We start from the raw sequence: 16706 nt of genomic DNA, 5'->3' as shown, positions 1-16706 counted from the left end.
TGCATTCCTCCTCTTTTAACACCAGGGTGCAGTCATGCGCTTGATAAACGACAAGAGATGAGGCTTGCTCTATAATTCATCACTCTTGGAGGAGCTTGCTAACAATGCTGAGTAGACACAATGTTGACCAGGTACTGAATCTGCCATGGGAGGATTTCATGTTTTCTTTTTAAGGTTATTGTGTAAAGATCCATGGATGGTGTGGGTCAGTTTAATATTGCCTTTAAGTGTTGAAAGGACAGAGCTGTGTTGATCTAAAAAGTAAATAATAGCAATAATGCAGTTAATTCATATGCTGCTAATACTGCCTTGGCCTGAGAGCAAAATTCTCCTTCCTAATATCCACATGACTGAGATTCAGTGCTGGATGGCTGCTTTTATGTTACCTCAGATGGTGGGTCTATGTGATGAATTATAGACAATAGGTTGAGGGCAGCCAACAGTGCATTTATGACAGATAATAAATGTGCACTGCCAAACCCAGCCAATTGAAGTGTGCCGTTCTGGAATGGAAAAAGAAAGAGAAAAGAAGTTCATAGGCAAAAATTGTGATATTGTGTCAACACTTTATTATGCATCACCACCATGCAAAATCACTGCTATGAACTTGCTCAAAAATCAAACTAGATATATTTCACACATTTATGATTTTAGATTGGCTCACCACTTCTCTTAGAGTGACTGAGTGAAGTTTCACGCCCACTCAGAAAATGTATCAAGACTGTGTATCTTGGTGTGCAAGTCATATACAGATTTGTGTGAGAGCATTGATGCTAACAAATGAAACAATGGCAAATGATCTGTGATCGAACCTTAATTCATAAACCATTGAGGGTAAACACAATTTGTTCAATGCCCTCACCAATTTAAACCTTGAATTTGAGTAATTTGGAAATGTAACACCTTTTTCATTGTGTTTTAAAACACATTCATCGCATCTGTACCTTATATTTTATCCATCATTTATATGTAGACAGTGTATGTATTTTCAGACCAAATCTCTCCACAGACAAAATTACTTCCAAGCATCAGATTCAATGAGTTTAAACTCATTTTTTCCAGTGAAGACAACTAACATTGCTGCTGAACAGGTGTATTGTGTTGTTAGCTACATGCTGCATTGACAGGTTGAACACCTTTAGGGGTCATCCAATCAGCTAAGGCAGTGTGCATTATTAGAACTAATGTTTCAATAACACAAACTTATCTGATCAATAGCAGTCAGCCTGCTCCAAAAGCAAGTCAAAAAAACAATACAAAAGCCACTTGACAGCAACAGTAAGAAATCTATGGAATAGTGATAAAATCTGTTCGTAGTAACCAGGCCAGAGTCATACATTTACAAAAACATTGCAAATTTTGTCATCTACAACTTCACCTCCAATGTAATTTCAGGTTCACAACATAAATCAGATGACAAACAAAACCTGATTCACTGCATTCAGAAACGTGACAATTTGAAGGGATCAAGTTTGCCACCCTGTACAAACAGAATAGTTTGTACAGTATTTTGTACTTTTGTTAGATAACTCATAGAAAAAGGATAAAAATTAAGAAAAAAATTCCCAAAATCATGTAGTTTTTATGGCACCTGTGGTATAATAGACAGCTCAGTAATTAATCTCTTTACATCAGCTCACAGTATTACCTTAAATATGTGGTTGGTTAAAAATATATATCTTTACATAAACGTATTCTATGGTTGGATTTAGCTTTTCAGTTTTTTGTTTGTTTGTTTGTGTATCTTCATATCCTCAGTGCTCTGTATGTTGGCCCAGAGTTGTCCCATCCAGTGTCCCCTACTATTTTCATATTGCTTACCTGTGAAAACACAAAATGAATTATTAGTGCCCAACATTAGCTAAAGAAAAAGAAAAGAAAGACACAGTTTGCTTACATGGGTAGTAATCCATGATCAGATCATACCAATGGTGTTTTAGAAAACTTACCAGTCATGGTCACTGCTGAAGAGTCACCTGCACCACAACAGCACATACAGCAGGTTAGAATTAGAATTTAAGGAGAAAGATTTAATTGCTGAAGACGCACAATATGCAACATGCTTTCTTTGACTTCACTGAAGTGTTGGAAAGCTGGAACTCACCATGCAGGTTTTGTCTGGCTCCTGTCTGTGCTTCATTAGCTCTTCCAACTTGAGCTCGTCCTCCAGCTGCTGCTCCAGGTCGTTTTCAAAGCACTCCTCCTCTGCAGCACTGACGCTCCTATGACAGATGACGTGAAGTGGAAGGTGGAAACAAAACGTATTGTTTTAATAGAAATCTCATGCAACATCAATAAAGAATGCCTTTTCTTTTTCTTTTTTTTTACACAGTGGAAAGGTGGAGATGAAGAACGGTATTTGAATAAGAGGGGTGGTGATTTCACCACCGATTGACCTTATGAAGGTGAAATCAGCAGTATATGATGGCAGGTTCCCACTCAAGAACCTTTATGTATTCCTGACCAATATATGTATAGGCTCTCCCCTAAAATAACACAAAAGCTATTCATATTATGCAGGTTGTACTGATTGTTTGTGATATATGATACAGTATCGAACAAATACCTTGATTTATAAGTGATGAAGGGATCTGAAGAGGTTGTAGCTGAGAGGTCACCACGTCCAAAGTCTGAATCCACAGTGCTCTCAGTCTCACTTCCACCTTCTGTGGAAAAAAGAAATAAATATATTTAGTGAAATTTTAAAAATACAGTTATGTGATTTATTTATTTTTTTGGATTCATTTTTACCTGAGTTGAGTTCCTTAACCAATGACGACATTGTGTTGGTGATGGAGTCAGCAGCAATGAGCAGGTCATTTCTCAGATTTCTCCTTGGACCTTTAAAAACAGACCAGGTTTGAAATGTGATTACACCCAGGTTCCAGTCATACTTTGAACAGTACTGCTGTACCCAAATGAGCGCTAATGTATACACGTGTTACCCTGAGCGAAGGCCTCCTGAACATCCCCTCCCACGCCCATGAGCGAGTCCTGAGGTGTGTGAGTTGGAGTCGTGCCAGCTGAGTCTGAGTGGATTGGTGTAGGGATTGGCCGGCTGATGGTGTGGCTGGGGGAAGAGCGTGGAGAGCCAGGACCCTGAGTCTGCAGCACATTACACACAGTTTAAGTCCTGTGTCTCTACAACTGTATTTTTCAAAAAAGAAAACAATGTTGAGTCGAAAATACCCTGATTAAAAACCATTTCATTATAGCAAAAGTAATGGTCCAGCAAGCTCAGGTCGTAAATCACAGCAAATAAACCTCATTTAAAGCCTAAAATCATGTGTAAAACTCACTTTCATACACTTCTTTTTATCTGTATGACTGCTTTGTGTTTACAAAAGTGCATAGACTACATGCATGCTTGGAACAGTTTTTGAGTGAACACAGCACTTTTCATATACTCAACATGCTGTTAAAGCAGATGTTTCTCCTTAAAAACCATTCCAATAACTCCCACAAACCAAACCGCAAGCTGTTTTGTAATATATTTCCAAAGTTTCAGACAGACTGAAGAATTGCGTTCAATTCAATGCTTTCGTTTTAAAGAAAAAGCTAAAGCTTTTCTACAAAAAGGTTTGCTCAACAATATCTAAGTATTTGTTTCAAACATGCATCCGAGTTTCAGACTCCTTTTGCCTCTCAGTTGTCACAATTTGCTTCTGTTCCTCTTCCAGCTGAAACACAATATTTTATGGCTCATGAAACAATAACCACATCACATTGAGTATATCCTCCAGGATGTGAAGCGGGTGGCTTCATCATGCAAGTTTAATGGATTAAGCTCTTTTTAAAATAATTAGATTGATATCCTACTCACTTAAACCAGTGCAGTAAGTTGTTTAAGTAGGCTTGCAGTCAACATTGAATCACTATCCTGGCTAGAGAGGGTGGGCATGCTCCCTTGTGAGGTTTGATTAAGTTAAATCCCAAACTCAGCATCCAGTGGTAACTTTTATCCAACAACAGCAATCCATGACATGGCAAAAAATGCAGGATGGGGGCCAATAAAATGATGAACAGGGTTTGAAGCATGCTACACAAAACTAAACAGTGAACTTTGTTTGACGCTGCCCGGTGCTCTTTAATTAAATGTATGGATTCACTGTGCCTCATGTTTCTAAGGTAAAAAAAGAAAAAAAGATATACTGGGCTCTTTACATTCCAATGCCATTTCACGTTTATTTTGGGTAGATGCTCACATGTATTCTCTGCTGTAAAAAAAAAAAAAAAAAAGCAGCATTAGCATTACATTGGTTGGCGTCATCAGCCACATCTGGGAAAGATTGTAATACAAGGGAAATTCATCATCTGGCCATATTGCTTACCATCTGCATCAATATAAGAAGCAGTGCATGTTCATGTAGTATTATATAAACATGCAAACCTAAACTGTAACGAAAAATGTAAAAGCAAAAAAAAAAAAAAAGGTACAATAACCTTACTGCTCCTCGCAGCAGACGCTGGAGTGTGTCTTCATAAAGGCGTCTTTATGTGACGACCGTGCAGTGAAAGAGATTAAAGACATGTCTGTGGTACCTTGAGAAGCATCATTAGCTGCTCCAGCTGCACCATGAGCTCCCTGCGACTCTCCTGCAGAGTAGACATTCTTTGTTCAAGCTCGTCTTTGCGTTGCCTAACAGAAGAAACAAGTTGTACAGAGTGATGATACCACAATGTTGTGTAAATGGAAAAAACAAGAGCAAAGAAGCATTATGTGTATCTGCACTCGCTAGCATATTCTTTGTAAAAGTGCAAGCAATTACAGAATGCAAGTTCTATTGGTGTAAGATGAACTGGTAATTATGGGATGGGCGCAGGTAGGAGAGTCACCTGAGAAGTCGCAGCTCTGCCAGCAGAGTTGGGTTCTGCTGACCCCTGTCAGGAGGCGGCTGGGAGGCCTCCTCATGCTGAAGGCGCAGCCGCTGGATTTCCTGCAGGATTTCTCTGTGAAAGACATTTTCAAGCAGGTAGAAGACAAAATGAGTGCCTACTTCTGATGGCAACAGAAAGGTGTCACAGAGGGAGTTTTCTCTAACCTGTTTTTGCTCTCGAGCTCAGCAATGAGCTGCCTCTGCTGTTTGTTGGCATCCAGAGAGCAGGGGAGGTCTGTGGGGACCCTCTGCTGTTGGGCCTGTTAATGAAACCAAGCAAGAAACATCACATGACCTGACTTTACTGCTGGATGATGTCATCCACTAGCTTATCTCATATGTCGCCGGGTAACAAAATGGCTATGTCACTAGATATATATCGAGACCTGATCACAGCATAAGTCAGATTAGAAATTATCACCCACTTTAAGTCCATTCTTCATGTTAGCAGTAAAACACGATGAGACAGGTAGAGAAGCTTTTTTCATTTAAGGACAGATTTTTGGCACTATATATATATATATGTATGTATATATATCTCACCGCAGCATCAGCAGCCAGTCTAGCAGCATAGCGGGCGATGAGACTGTGCTCTTCATCCTGATGGTTACTGCTCTCCAGCAAACTGCTCAAGAGGAAAATAGAGATGGGAGTCACAACATGACACACTTAATAATACTCAGCTAGAGAGAAATAAAATATGCAGGGAAAAAAAAACAAGCAAAAATCGACCAAAGTTTATTTTGTCCAAGAGTCTGATTAATCAGAAAGGCCCCATAAGTTTCACCCTGACAGTAGAGGCCCCTGTAATCATGCTGAGCTACTCATGTGAAACTACAAAAGCAGGAGCAAAGTTGAGTTATTATATATAAGTGGAGGTGAAGTATTCATTTGCTATGTATTTAAGGCCGGAGGGATTACACAGGTTATCTATGTGCACCCCCACATACAGTAAAGGCACTCAAATGCACTCACACATGAAGATATATGGGAGTGTTTGCAGAGCTGCAACTATAGTACATGTAGCCAAAATGATAGATGGTAATAGAGCATATTAGTGCACACACACAGACACACACAAAAAAAACAACACCATGTTGAAGTAAGGAACACCAAGGGAATAAGCAGGGATGGAGAGGGAATAACCAGGATTACCAGTCACACATAGCATCCATTGGATCAAACAGAGTTTGTGTTAAAAGCAGATGGTCACATCTGAAGAAAACAGCAGCTAAAACTGTTTAAACTACTTGGTATAAAGTAACTAATCTGCAGAAAGCATGTATAGAAGCAATACAGAATAATTTCGTACAAATAAGAGAATACTTGCTCTTTTCTCTTTCGCACATTGAGGTCAAGGGTAACCACGTGTACATTACATGATTGGAAGAAGTGCCAGAGGTCATGTAAACTTATGTGTACATGTATACTCGAAAATATGAAACTCTTCTGTTGTGTCATCTTGGATTCAAATCAGTCACAAAGACAAATTGCTAATGAAAGGTAACAAAAGGTTGATGTAGGTAACAGAAGCTGAGGGGACTAGTCTGACAGCAAGCAGCGCGAGGGCTGTAAATTCAGGCTAAGGCTAGATTAAGGGGAGGGTTGCGGGGTGGCAAATCAGAGGAGCACATAGTTTCCACTGGTGTTTGGCAAACACAGCAGCACACCAACTAACCATGTTTTGGGGATATTTTGGAGCAGATTCACATAGAGGCCAATGAGAACATGTTCGTCAGCAAGTCTATCAGCAACATCGAGGTTGTAGTTCAACCTGGAACAGTGCAGGGTTTCACAAGACATAAAACATAACATTACACAGGTGACAACTGAGGCACAAAAGATGAGAGAAAGATGGGAGGGAAAAGGGGAGATAAAAAAAAAAGAAAGAAAGAAAACCTAGAGTGGCTGAAAAGCAGCCATTCATGGGTGACTAGAGAGAAACAAGGCTATATTATGTTTGGGAGAGACACCACTGATGAAGTCTGGGAGCACGATAGAGGACATGCCCAGTGACACATCAGCTTCATGCACTGTATACAGGCACCCATCAATCACTCAGGGCTCTGTCATTAAAACTATTGAGAGACATTATTCATAGTAAGTCAAACATTCAGTCTCCATTATATGTCAAGCATGTACAGTCTTTACAGATGTGGCTTCTATAGCTCTGGAGGTATTTCCACCTGTGTCACACAAACCCCTCTAATGTAGCGACTACGCCAACTGCCATCACGAAGGATCACAGCAGAGTTGATTAGTGTTAGCCACAGAAAAAGACCTTCTCAAACTGTTGATAATTATGTTCATTTGCTGGCATCAGCTTCCCCTGTCAGATTACACTCATTATATTTATTTATTTATTTTTTACATTTTGCTGTCACAAGTCCTCCACCTTCATCAGAGTACAAAAACCAACTATCTGGAGTGCCAGTCAACCTCCAGACGGCAAGTCTCCTGAAGCCTTCTGTATTATACAGTTTCTCAGCCTGTGCAAACTGCAGCTGCAATATCAGAAACTCTGACATGCATAACCTATAGAACACCATTCACTCATCACATCGTCTCTTTGTTATGAAAGGGAGCAGCATTCCTTAGAGAAACACTTTTTTTCCCATCAGATGCAGGTGCAGAGGAGTTGAAATACTTTTTTTTTTCTTCTTTTAAACAGGAAAAATCAATTGTATCTTCTCAAATGCAGCATAAAACTCCCATTTCATTTCAACAGCTATAAATTTTCATATACGTCATAAACAATGAGCTTGGGGATTAATACTATATAAATGCTGTAATATCAACAAAGAAGAGATGAAAGGTAAGATTCAAATCAGATTATCTTAGAAACTGGCACTTAGAATTTCCCATTCCTCTGTGATTGAAAAGATTGTAATAGACACTCAAACTAACGGCCAATGATCTTTATGCCGCATGCTTTAGCTAGTGTTTTTGAAATAGCCTCCTGAGTACGACAATGTAAACCCTTCTATAAGAAATCTGCCTTGCTAATGGCTTCCTCAGGATGAAGCAGACTAGTTTATGCCCAATGATTATTATCTATATTAGTTCACACATGCATTTCACCTACAAAAGCACTCTCATATGCACACCTGCGTCACTTACCCTCTCCCTTTCAACAGATGCGGAGCAGCCGCAGTCAAGGGCTTTCTTTGCTCAACATCATCATTCTTGCTGTAAGGCAAGCCATTTCCATTCAGCAGAAGAAACCACAAACAAATGGCGATACTCAAATGTAGGAAAGAAAATAAAGACAGCATGGTCTACAGGGGGGCGATGGAGCCTTCAGGGAGGATGGGCAAACTGAAAAGATCTATTGGTCAATCAAGGGCATCCATTGTTGCTGCCGTTGTACTCACTTTTTGGTGGAGTAAGGGTTCCCTGATGTAGGCATGGAGTGGGAGAGTGAGTAGTCATTGGTGATGCTCACTGGTCTTGGTGGCCTGGGGAGCAAAACAATATTAGCTTTTTAAATATTATCAAAATAAGTCATCCAAGTTCGGCTTTTCTTTTGTCTTGCTTTCATTGCTGTGCATTTCTAGTCAAATCCTTGCGATGTTAGTGGATATTTTTAGTTACGCAGGATGTGGTCAACAATGGAAACATGCAGTGAATGAAGAATCAAACCGATGAATCAACAAATACAGCAAAGTGCTCAAATTGAAACCAATGATAGATACTGACAGGACACTAGAAGGAATGGCACTACAATAAGCACAGTAAGTCCAGAGAAATAAATCTACCAAAGTGGACAAAAAACATGTTTTGTCGTGTGTTATAGAATCAAAACAAACTCACCATGTGTCTCTTTTTTGTTAGGAAATAAAGAAAAGGGAAGGGAATTAAAATATTTGATTACAAATCATCTCAATAGTTCAAATCTTTTATATGTAACATACAAGAAACAGGAAATTACCATTTTTCTGTAGATTTACTAAAACTGTTGAAATTGTCAAGAGCCAGATTGATATAAAACGCCACTGTTCCTGTTTATCTGTGTCAACATATACTGCGTCTCAAATGGAAATTGCAGTATAGAAATGCCAAATATGTGTTTACAGTAATATGCACATTGTTTTTGAAAGCATGAAGGGTGTACCGCAGAGTGCACTGACACTTAAGTACATATCATGGTCACAATTTCAGATAGCACCTAGTATTGAATCCTTATCTAGAAATATATATACAAATATAGGCAGCCAATAGTTGTATTGACTACTGACCTCAGCATTGACCTAAAATGTCCAGTATCTGTCTGCCAGAAAGCTAACAGCTGAATTCTCCTGGCTGTTTAAGAGCTGCAAAATACTGTAGCTATTAATAGAAGACCATAAACGTTCAGTCTAAAGGTAAATAATGTTTTAAAGTGGAAGGAATAAGCAAGCCATTTCAGAAGTGGCTTTTTCTTGAAATGCCCAATTTGACCTTTAATGTACAGCAACAGAGTGGCTGTGTAGCCTTTTGTTTCATTATTAATAAGAAAACACACATCATCAGTCAAGTCAAGGAAAAGGTTGCAGCACCACTGCAGATTACAATCATTCCCAAGGCTATAATTAAGCCTCATTGATCAGTGGACCCAAGACTTCAGACTTAGAGGCAGCTACAGGATAAATATCAGCTCTATGTTGATATCAAGTATTTTAAAATCTGAACTGCAAACCAGAGGCCCTGAAAATAATGCAACTATCTGACAGCAGGGGCTGATTGAGCTGTTTCTGTATCATGAGGAGAAAGGAAAGAAGATTAACTTACACAATATGAGCCAGGCTGAGAGGTTTCTCTGGCATTTCGAGAAACATGGGGTGAAGAGGCTCTCTGCTTGACGCACAGCTCAGTGACTTACTGAGTGCATGGGATAACTTCTTAGCAGGGGATTTCTGGGGGGAGGGGGACAGAAAGGTAAGGTGCAGATTCTGTAGACATGGGGCTGCTTCATTTTTTTCTTCACACATGGAATCATGGCTGTAATGCTGTCACCTGCATTTAACATTTTGCATCTTTGCATAGCTGTGAAGCAGAGCAAAAATAGCCACGACGACTGGTCCAGTGCAGACACACCTCCCTCAGCCCGCCCCACCTCCTCCCCTCTCCTTCCCTTACCCATGACGTATACTCCTTCATTTGGTGCTGGTTGCTATGGGAACCACTGGCATGCCCCCTCCAGAAGCAGTCCTGACAGAGCTGGTAATTATGACATTGCTGGCAGCGGTAGCGGAAGCCCATCATACTCTCAGTATGGCAATAGGAGCACTCGACCGGGTGAAAGACTGCAGGGAGGAGAGGAGGGGTCAGACACACAAACATAAACAGGCACGTGCACACACACACAGATGCACAAACGCAAGCTCGCAAACAGATATGATTGTAAACCCAGATATTTTGCACATTGCACAAAGTACAGGATTCATTTCCATTAATTTTAGGACAGATGTGCTGGGAGACTGAGCCTGTTTTCATGCCAACAACCTTTTGATTCCAAACAAACACAATCCAGCGCGCAGCAGTGTCAGACTGAATAGGTGTGTGCTACAGTCAGCTCACATGAAGTTGGCTTGTGATGATGAGTGCAAATATGCATTCATGCACTTGCACACAGGGTGCAAAGTCCCTATGGGTCATCTTCACAGAGCGCCCGTGTGTGTGTGTGTGTGTGAGTGCTTGACTGACTCTGTTTGTGGTGACTCAAGATTATGATTCAAAGCTGAACGTCAAATCCTCCCCTACTCTGTTAGCCTTTCCTTGTTTACAGATGTTCTGTGTGGTCTCGTACCGTTTTCAACATTGGCGAGTCGATGCATGAGTGGCAACCACACCAGACACTGAGGGGGCGGGTCTGACATCAACATATCGAGGAATGTGTTGAGGGAGACCTTTTTCTGTTGATGTTCAGCACAGTGGGGAGAATGAGATTCACCGAAAGTGTCAATGCTAAAAAAAAAAAAAAAAATCCACGATTACACTCTGTGGTTAAAATTCCCTCACCTGCTGCGCAAAACAGGCTCTTGCAGCTTGTTCTGTGTAACCAAAGGAAGGTCCCTCAAAAACCGCCATTGGTAATTTGAGAACCTCCTTCAGAAATTGATCAAACTGCGAGTACACCATTATTCCAGCAGAATCTGATATCTGTGAAAAAATATCTGGGAACAATAAAGAGAGACATCACATAAATTAATCAAGCTAATTGTCAGTTCCCACCACAGTAATTGTGGCATTACACAATATAATTATCCCACATGGTGAAAAACAAATCGGAGTTTTCACAACATAGCCCTCCTTTTTTCTTTCATGAACTATTGTTACTGCGCCCACAGATTTTAGTTGATTATGTAATAAACCCTATGCTTCAGATAATGAATAATGACTTTTCCATTATATGAAGCAGCACTGCACTGCAATAGTCTGAGCAGAAAGAGACACAGAAAATGCAACAACTAATACGTTTGTATTATAAATTCCAAAGCAGTGCATTACTTTAACCAGGAACTGTACAGAACCTTTCGGGGAGAATTAGCTGATTTATTGCATTGGGTTTTTCTTTCATTTTTCAGAATTAAACAGAAAATGTGGATTTGTTGCATTGCTTACATCTTAATTTATCCAGAATTTTCCCACCACAGATGGTTGCTAGGGCCATCTTCACAACAAGGACAGATATCTTGCCTTGGCCCTCCCTGAAATACAAATACATTTTCCATTATGGACATGTATTCTTTTACATGGAGTTGTAAAGTCTTGTGTGGTGTTGCAGGGCACTGGCTTTGATGATCATCAAAAGCACAAGCACGTTGAGACAATATTACAGTCAATACTCTAGATTTTCACCCAATTTTGGCACATTACGTGTCACATTATGCCAAAACGTCAGAAGTGAGAATACACTACAAGCCACTGACTGTCATGTGACGGGTTACTCACGGGTCATAGGCAGCTAACAGAAAGTTGAGGAGAAGACTGATGGACTGGTCCACGTTGATCTGGTGGGTGGTGGGCATGCGTTTATTCAGCTGGTAAAAAATGGTGGACAGTACCATTTCTAGACGAGCCACAGAGAGCTCAGCATTGAGGTCCATGGTGTTGAGGCCATTTTCTCGAAAAGCCTCAATAACATTCCAAATATCAACCAAATGCACTGCAATTCAACATAAAACAGTATTTAAACATTTGTTTCAAAAATAAATATGAGCATAATGATGCAGTTAGAAGTCCATCTTACTCACAGTTGCATTTCTTTTGCACAAATCTGAGTTTACATGCCGTCCTGTATGTCGATAACCGTATTAAATCCAATTCTTGAGCCCCTGAGGAAAAATTGCTCATGAAACGATGTTCGAAATATCAATACAGTACATCATAGACAAAAATGAAGCGTTAGAGTGAAAGCATATGGAGGCCCAGAGCGGTCAATACATATATAAAAATCATCCAATAATTATATTAAATATAGTCTGAATACAAATAATAATAACATTAATCTAATTGTGAAATGTAATAATGTAATGTAACACATTTTTTTCCATCCTACTACCTTCTCACTATAATAGTGTATTGCAGGTCTTTTCACAATGCCTTTTTTAAATCACAATGTCATCTTTGATTGGCTGTTGATTGGATTTGTAGAAGCAGTGCCTTTGTTGTCTTGACTGACACACAACCTGTGTGTCCTTCTTCCATACTGAATACTAATTGTGTACAGTAGTATGTTTTTCTTTTTTCTTTTTTTAAATCAATACACTTTAGCCTTTAGCCACATCAATAACAATTACAAATATCACTGCCCATTAAACTTCATAAGCAAGACCTATTTTCCTTTTTCACAATGCTGTTCTAGCACTAGCATGATTTTTTCCAGCAGTGGGCAGGTCCTTCATTTACTTTGTGCAGTACTTTGTGATGTGTGTGTCTGGCCAAAGCACATTCTTAAAATGTGTGTTAGGTTATACTGGTATAGTATAGCACAGTGGTTTTCAAAGTGGGGCCGCCAGGGGGCGCTGGGGGGGCCTCAGGAAATTAGAGGGAAGACGAGGGAAAAAAGCAAATTTATTATGATTAAATATTATTATTTTTTAAAGCATCATTATATAATATCATTTATAATATTATAAATTATATGTTATTTGCCATGCTCATCTTGATTAAGGAAATCATTCTAAAAGTTGATGTTTCTTGACATATTTTGTCGGTGGGTTTGCAAAGGGCGTCCCTGGCGAGAAGCCAATGCTGTTTGGGGGGGCATGGCATGGAAAAGTTTGGGAACCCCTGGTATAGCATTTATTCACTTATCTCACATACGTCGAACCATCTTAAAATTAGATTGACTTTATAGAAGCAGAGTGGAAGACTTAAGTAAAAATATCAAGTGAAAACATGGCATTGTTAATTTTACAATTAGAAACTTATTGACTTAAGTGAAAAAGTGACTAAATATAAACTGTTGACGTGAAAAGGGGCACCATGAAATCCTTGGTAATAGAAGTGGGGCTTGTCACATTGATTGTTTTTCCCCTGCCAGCTTTTCTCTGGTGCTTTCTTTGCCTGTGGCCTGAGTGTGGTTCTCGAGTAGCATGGAGGTGTGGCCTGGTTTTAGCAGCTTGGCAGACGGCGCACCTGTATTCCATCTCCTCATCACCATCCCTCCTGCACTTAAGTGGCTTGCTGAATGAGTTCCTGTGCCAGATTTGACCCACGTGTGTTTTTTCTTGCTTGCTTATCACATTAGAGAGTTCAGCCACTACAGGAGAAGGTGTGGTTACACTCTCTTCCTCAACATATCTGATCTCCTGCCAAAAATGTTTGTGTTCTCTCTAGTTTTTCATATGGGTTACCTTTTGTTATGAACTTCCACCTATTGGGCATTGAATTGTTAGGCTGAGTGCCAATCAGCCAGTCTACATGACTCCCATTTTTGGTTTTGTGGCTTTTTTTCTGTTGTGGGACACTTTGTTTGTCATTTTAGCACTAGGACTGTGCTTTGTGCTGGGTTGGGTTATTTGTCAATAAACCGCTGTGGTATCGTTCCCAGTCTTGGGTTGCTTTGTCTCTGCTATCTTGGGTCTCAATCCCAAGGTGTAAACCATGATATAGTGTGCTGTTTTTTTGGTTTTTTTTCTTCATCTTTTAATCTTACCTGACCCTTAAATTAGATTATTGGGCCTAAATGTGTGCTTTCACATCGTGCCAACAGTGAGAGAGCATGAAGTCATCCTAGAGGTCTGTCTGTAAGAGTTTAAAATCAATCCAGCTGACGCTAGGGGAGACATTTGTCTTTGTGATATTTGCTTTAAATGAGCCTTAGAATGAGGAATTGGCCATTTTTATGGTCAATGTGTGTTTAAAAAAAAAAAAAAAAAAGTTCAACATATATCACACTGAGTTGTGGCCTGAGGCACTTACTCATCTCGACAAACAGTTGCCGTCTATCTGCCATGTTGTCACCACGCTGCCCGCAGTCTTCAGTCATTCTGTTCAGGAAGACAGAAAGTAATATCAGTTCTTCCTGCTTCAGTCTGTATAAATTACCATTAACTTTAGTCATCTGTCTGTTAAGGCCCATCGCAAAGCATTAGTGTGTCATTGTAGCTGCAATGCTAAACATACTTTTATATGATGTCCATCTGATATAATTAAACTTGCATTTGTATCTTACAATTTAATTAAATTATATAATACAGTTCAATCAATCAAAATATGACGTGTATAGAGAAGGTCACATACACACAATCATGCTGTGGGGCTGTAGCTACATGTCCCTTTTTTGCAGCTTTGAGCTGCTTTTCACTAATAAAAGTGTAAAAAGCAAGTAGTGACTGATGTTCTCCAAGGCCAGAACCTAACCAGTAAGGTGTGCATGCTAACAACTGCAGTTCATGATAAAGCAGGTAAACACAGCAATGAATGAAACCGTTACATTTTCACTCTTATTTCATTGGTTAACGAAAGGTTAAAATAAAGGACAACCCCGTTAAAAGTCACATCTGATGGACCAGATGGGGGGGGGCAGGGGGGGGCACAGGTCATTGTGCCCCAGGTCTCCACGGCAGGATAATTCGGCCCTGGTGGGGGGAGACTTCAGTAAGCAAAGGACAATTCTTCCAAAGGGGCAAAGCAGCAGAGAAAATGCTCACACCATGCCTCACTGCACACTGTCCGAGGCAATCTAATACACCTAGTCATGTGGTTTGTTGCCATGGCAGTAAAGATCCCAGCCACACTGTTCGTAAAAACATGCTGCTTGCCCCCCCAACAACAACACACACACTTCACGTCCTTGTGCAGACAAGCAAAGTTTTCAAAGTAAAGTTTTGTGTACCAGTGAATATCTTTTGAGATAACGTTCAGTGGAATGATAGCTGTGAGCCCAGTGGCACATCTTGGGCAAGTGGCTCCAAAACAGTTTTTCTACCAGACAGCCATTCAGGCATGATATTTCAAATTGCCCTGACAGTAATTGGTAGACTTAAATATTGTGCCTCAGAGAACCATGTTGCACAAATTAGAATTCACTTCATGTTAAAAAGCAAATAACCACTTTTTTTTTTTTTCTTTTGCTATCCACAAGCAGTTAATTATGGAGCCCAAGGAATCTTTGGAATCCAGTTCAAGAAGGGAAAGGTTTGGCTAATAAGCTATCCTTACAGAATCAAGCGGAGGATTTTATAAAATCGACTTACAGCACGGCAGTACTGTAATAGCTTCAACAGAAAAAAATGGAAATATCAAAGTATTAATGGCATATTATAATTCACATGAGAGTAAAACTTGGCTACATGCTTTGGTTTAGATGGAAGGTAGCATATGACAACCCTGTAATATCATGAATAATAAATTGATGTTTCATCAGTAAAGGAAATGCACCTACAATATTAAATAGCAGCTTCAGATGGATGCACAGCAATGTCAGGCTACTGCCCGCAGCTGGTAATCCAATGTCATCTTGAAAATAATGGCTATGCGAACCCATTCATCACTTACGTAGTGAGTGAATGAAAAGGTGCACAAATATACAATATTTTATAGATTAACGTTGATACACTTTCTGAGTCCCAGCTATGAGAGCTTCCGCAGTCTGTTTTCAGTCTCAGAAATAACTGAGATTGATACAATCTATCACAGGAACAGATATTAAACCAGCAGAGCCAACAGAAATTGTGCAATGGCGAAAAGAACATACCTCTTAAAAAAACCCATGCTTATATTCCTTTTCCTTTCTGGGGGTGGGGGCTGATATGTAACAAAGTCAAGTTCTCCTTCCAGAAACAATTGTCCACAACACAAACTCCTTTCTAACAAGCAAACACTACAACATAAACAGCCTCAATGGATGAGCCGAAGTGAAGACATCTGAAATTAGAAACTGTCAGTGACGATACAGCCTGTGCTGCCTCTATCTTTAACTACAAATGAGAAGGCTTGACATTCTTGTAAAGCTTTACTGGCCCTCTAGTTGCAGACCCCAAACCTCATTCCTGGCCTGTGCCCAGCAAATATTACTTCTTCTCTGTGGCACTGTCACTCTGGCAAAATTACAAAATAACCAGCCTTAAAAGACATAATCATCTTTACTGTTAACATAGCAGAGATGCTGGTATGGCTAAGCGCTGCCAAAACCAAAGAGTCTCACAGTATTAACTCTAACTATGGGCTTCACTTGGCCTGATATTCCACTGCATTTTAGGTCAACATGAGAAAATGCCTTCTAAGTTATTTACATTATTGAGTCAGCCCAACAAAACAAAGACGACAGCGGTGTTAATTTATGGCCTCTGTGATGTACTTGGAGCAGATTGTCATGCAACATGTCCAAACACAAGCACT

At 39.9% G+C, this 16706-nt stretch overlaps 1 protein-coding gene across 6 annotated transcripts; it reads right to left on the bottom strand.

Annotated features, from left to right (window-relative positions):
• Positions 1–571: 571 nt before the first annotated feature.
• On the bottom strand, positions 572–16171 carry dtna (dystrobrevin, alpha). 6 transcript variants are annotated; one of them, XM_029524118.1, is made up of 24 exons: positions 16063–16171; positions 14286–14353; positions 12113–12193; positions 11811–12024; positions 11481–11566; positions 10878–11032; positions 10666–10771; positions 9996–10162; positions 9648–9772; positions 8691–8699; positions 8252–8335; positions 7998–8066; positions 6556–6651; positions 5421–5502; positions 5043–5137; positions 4837–4950; positions 4543–4639; positions 3657–3680; positions 2946–3105; positions 2752–2841; positions 2567–2666; positions 2105–2222; positions 1950–1976; positions 572–1821 (listed from the first exon to the last, which is right to left on the bottom strand). In XM_029524118.1, exons 1-23 carry the CDS (start codon positions 16077–16079, stop codon positions 1959–1961), a joined length of 2175 nt encoding a protein of 724 aa, XP_029379978.1. In that variant the 5' UTR covers positions 16080–16171; the 3' UTR covers positions 572–1821; positions 1950–1958. The 6 variants fall into 6 exon arrangements, with proteins under 6 accessions (XP_029379978.1, XP_029379976.1, XP_029379979.1 ...); XM_029524116.1 differs by lacking the exon at positions 3657–3680; XM_029524119.1 differs by lacking the exons at positions 3657–3680; positions 7998–8066.
• Positions 16172–16706: the final 535 nt, after the last annotated feature.

Source organism: Echeneis naucrates, chromosome 17 (genome assembly GCF_900963305.1).
Source record: "Echeneis naucrates chromosome 17, fEcheNa1.1, whole genome shotgun sequence".
Taxonomy (NCBI): domain Eukaryota; kingdom Metazoa; phylum Chordata; class Actinopteri; order Carangiformes; family Echeneidae; genus Echeneis; species Echeneis naucrates.
Note: the sequence above shows the minus strand (reverse complement) of the source record. Positions and strands in the feature narration are given on the sequence as shown.

What these genes read in the sequence shown, in the direction of transcription:
- dtna (XM_029524118.1), bottom strand. An exon ending in GCAACTGTTTGTCGAGATGA is followed by an intron (nt 12,194 to 14,285) that starts GTAAGTGCCTCA and finishes ATTTTTCCTCAG; the next exon opens with GGGCTCAAGAATTGGATTTA. An exon ending in GAGCTCGAGAGCAAAAACAG is followed by an intron (nt 4,951 to 5,042) that starts GTTAGAGAAAAC and finishes TGTCTTTCACAG; the next exon opens with AGAAATCCTGCAGGAAATCC.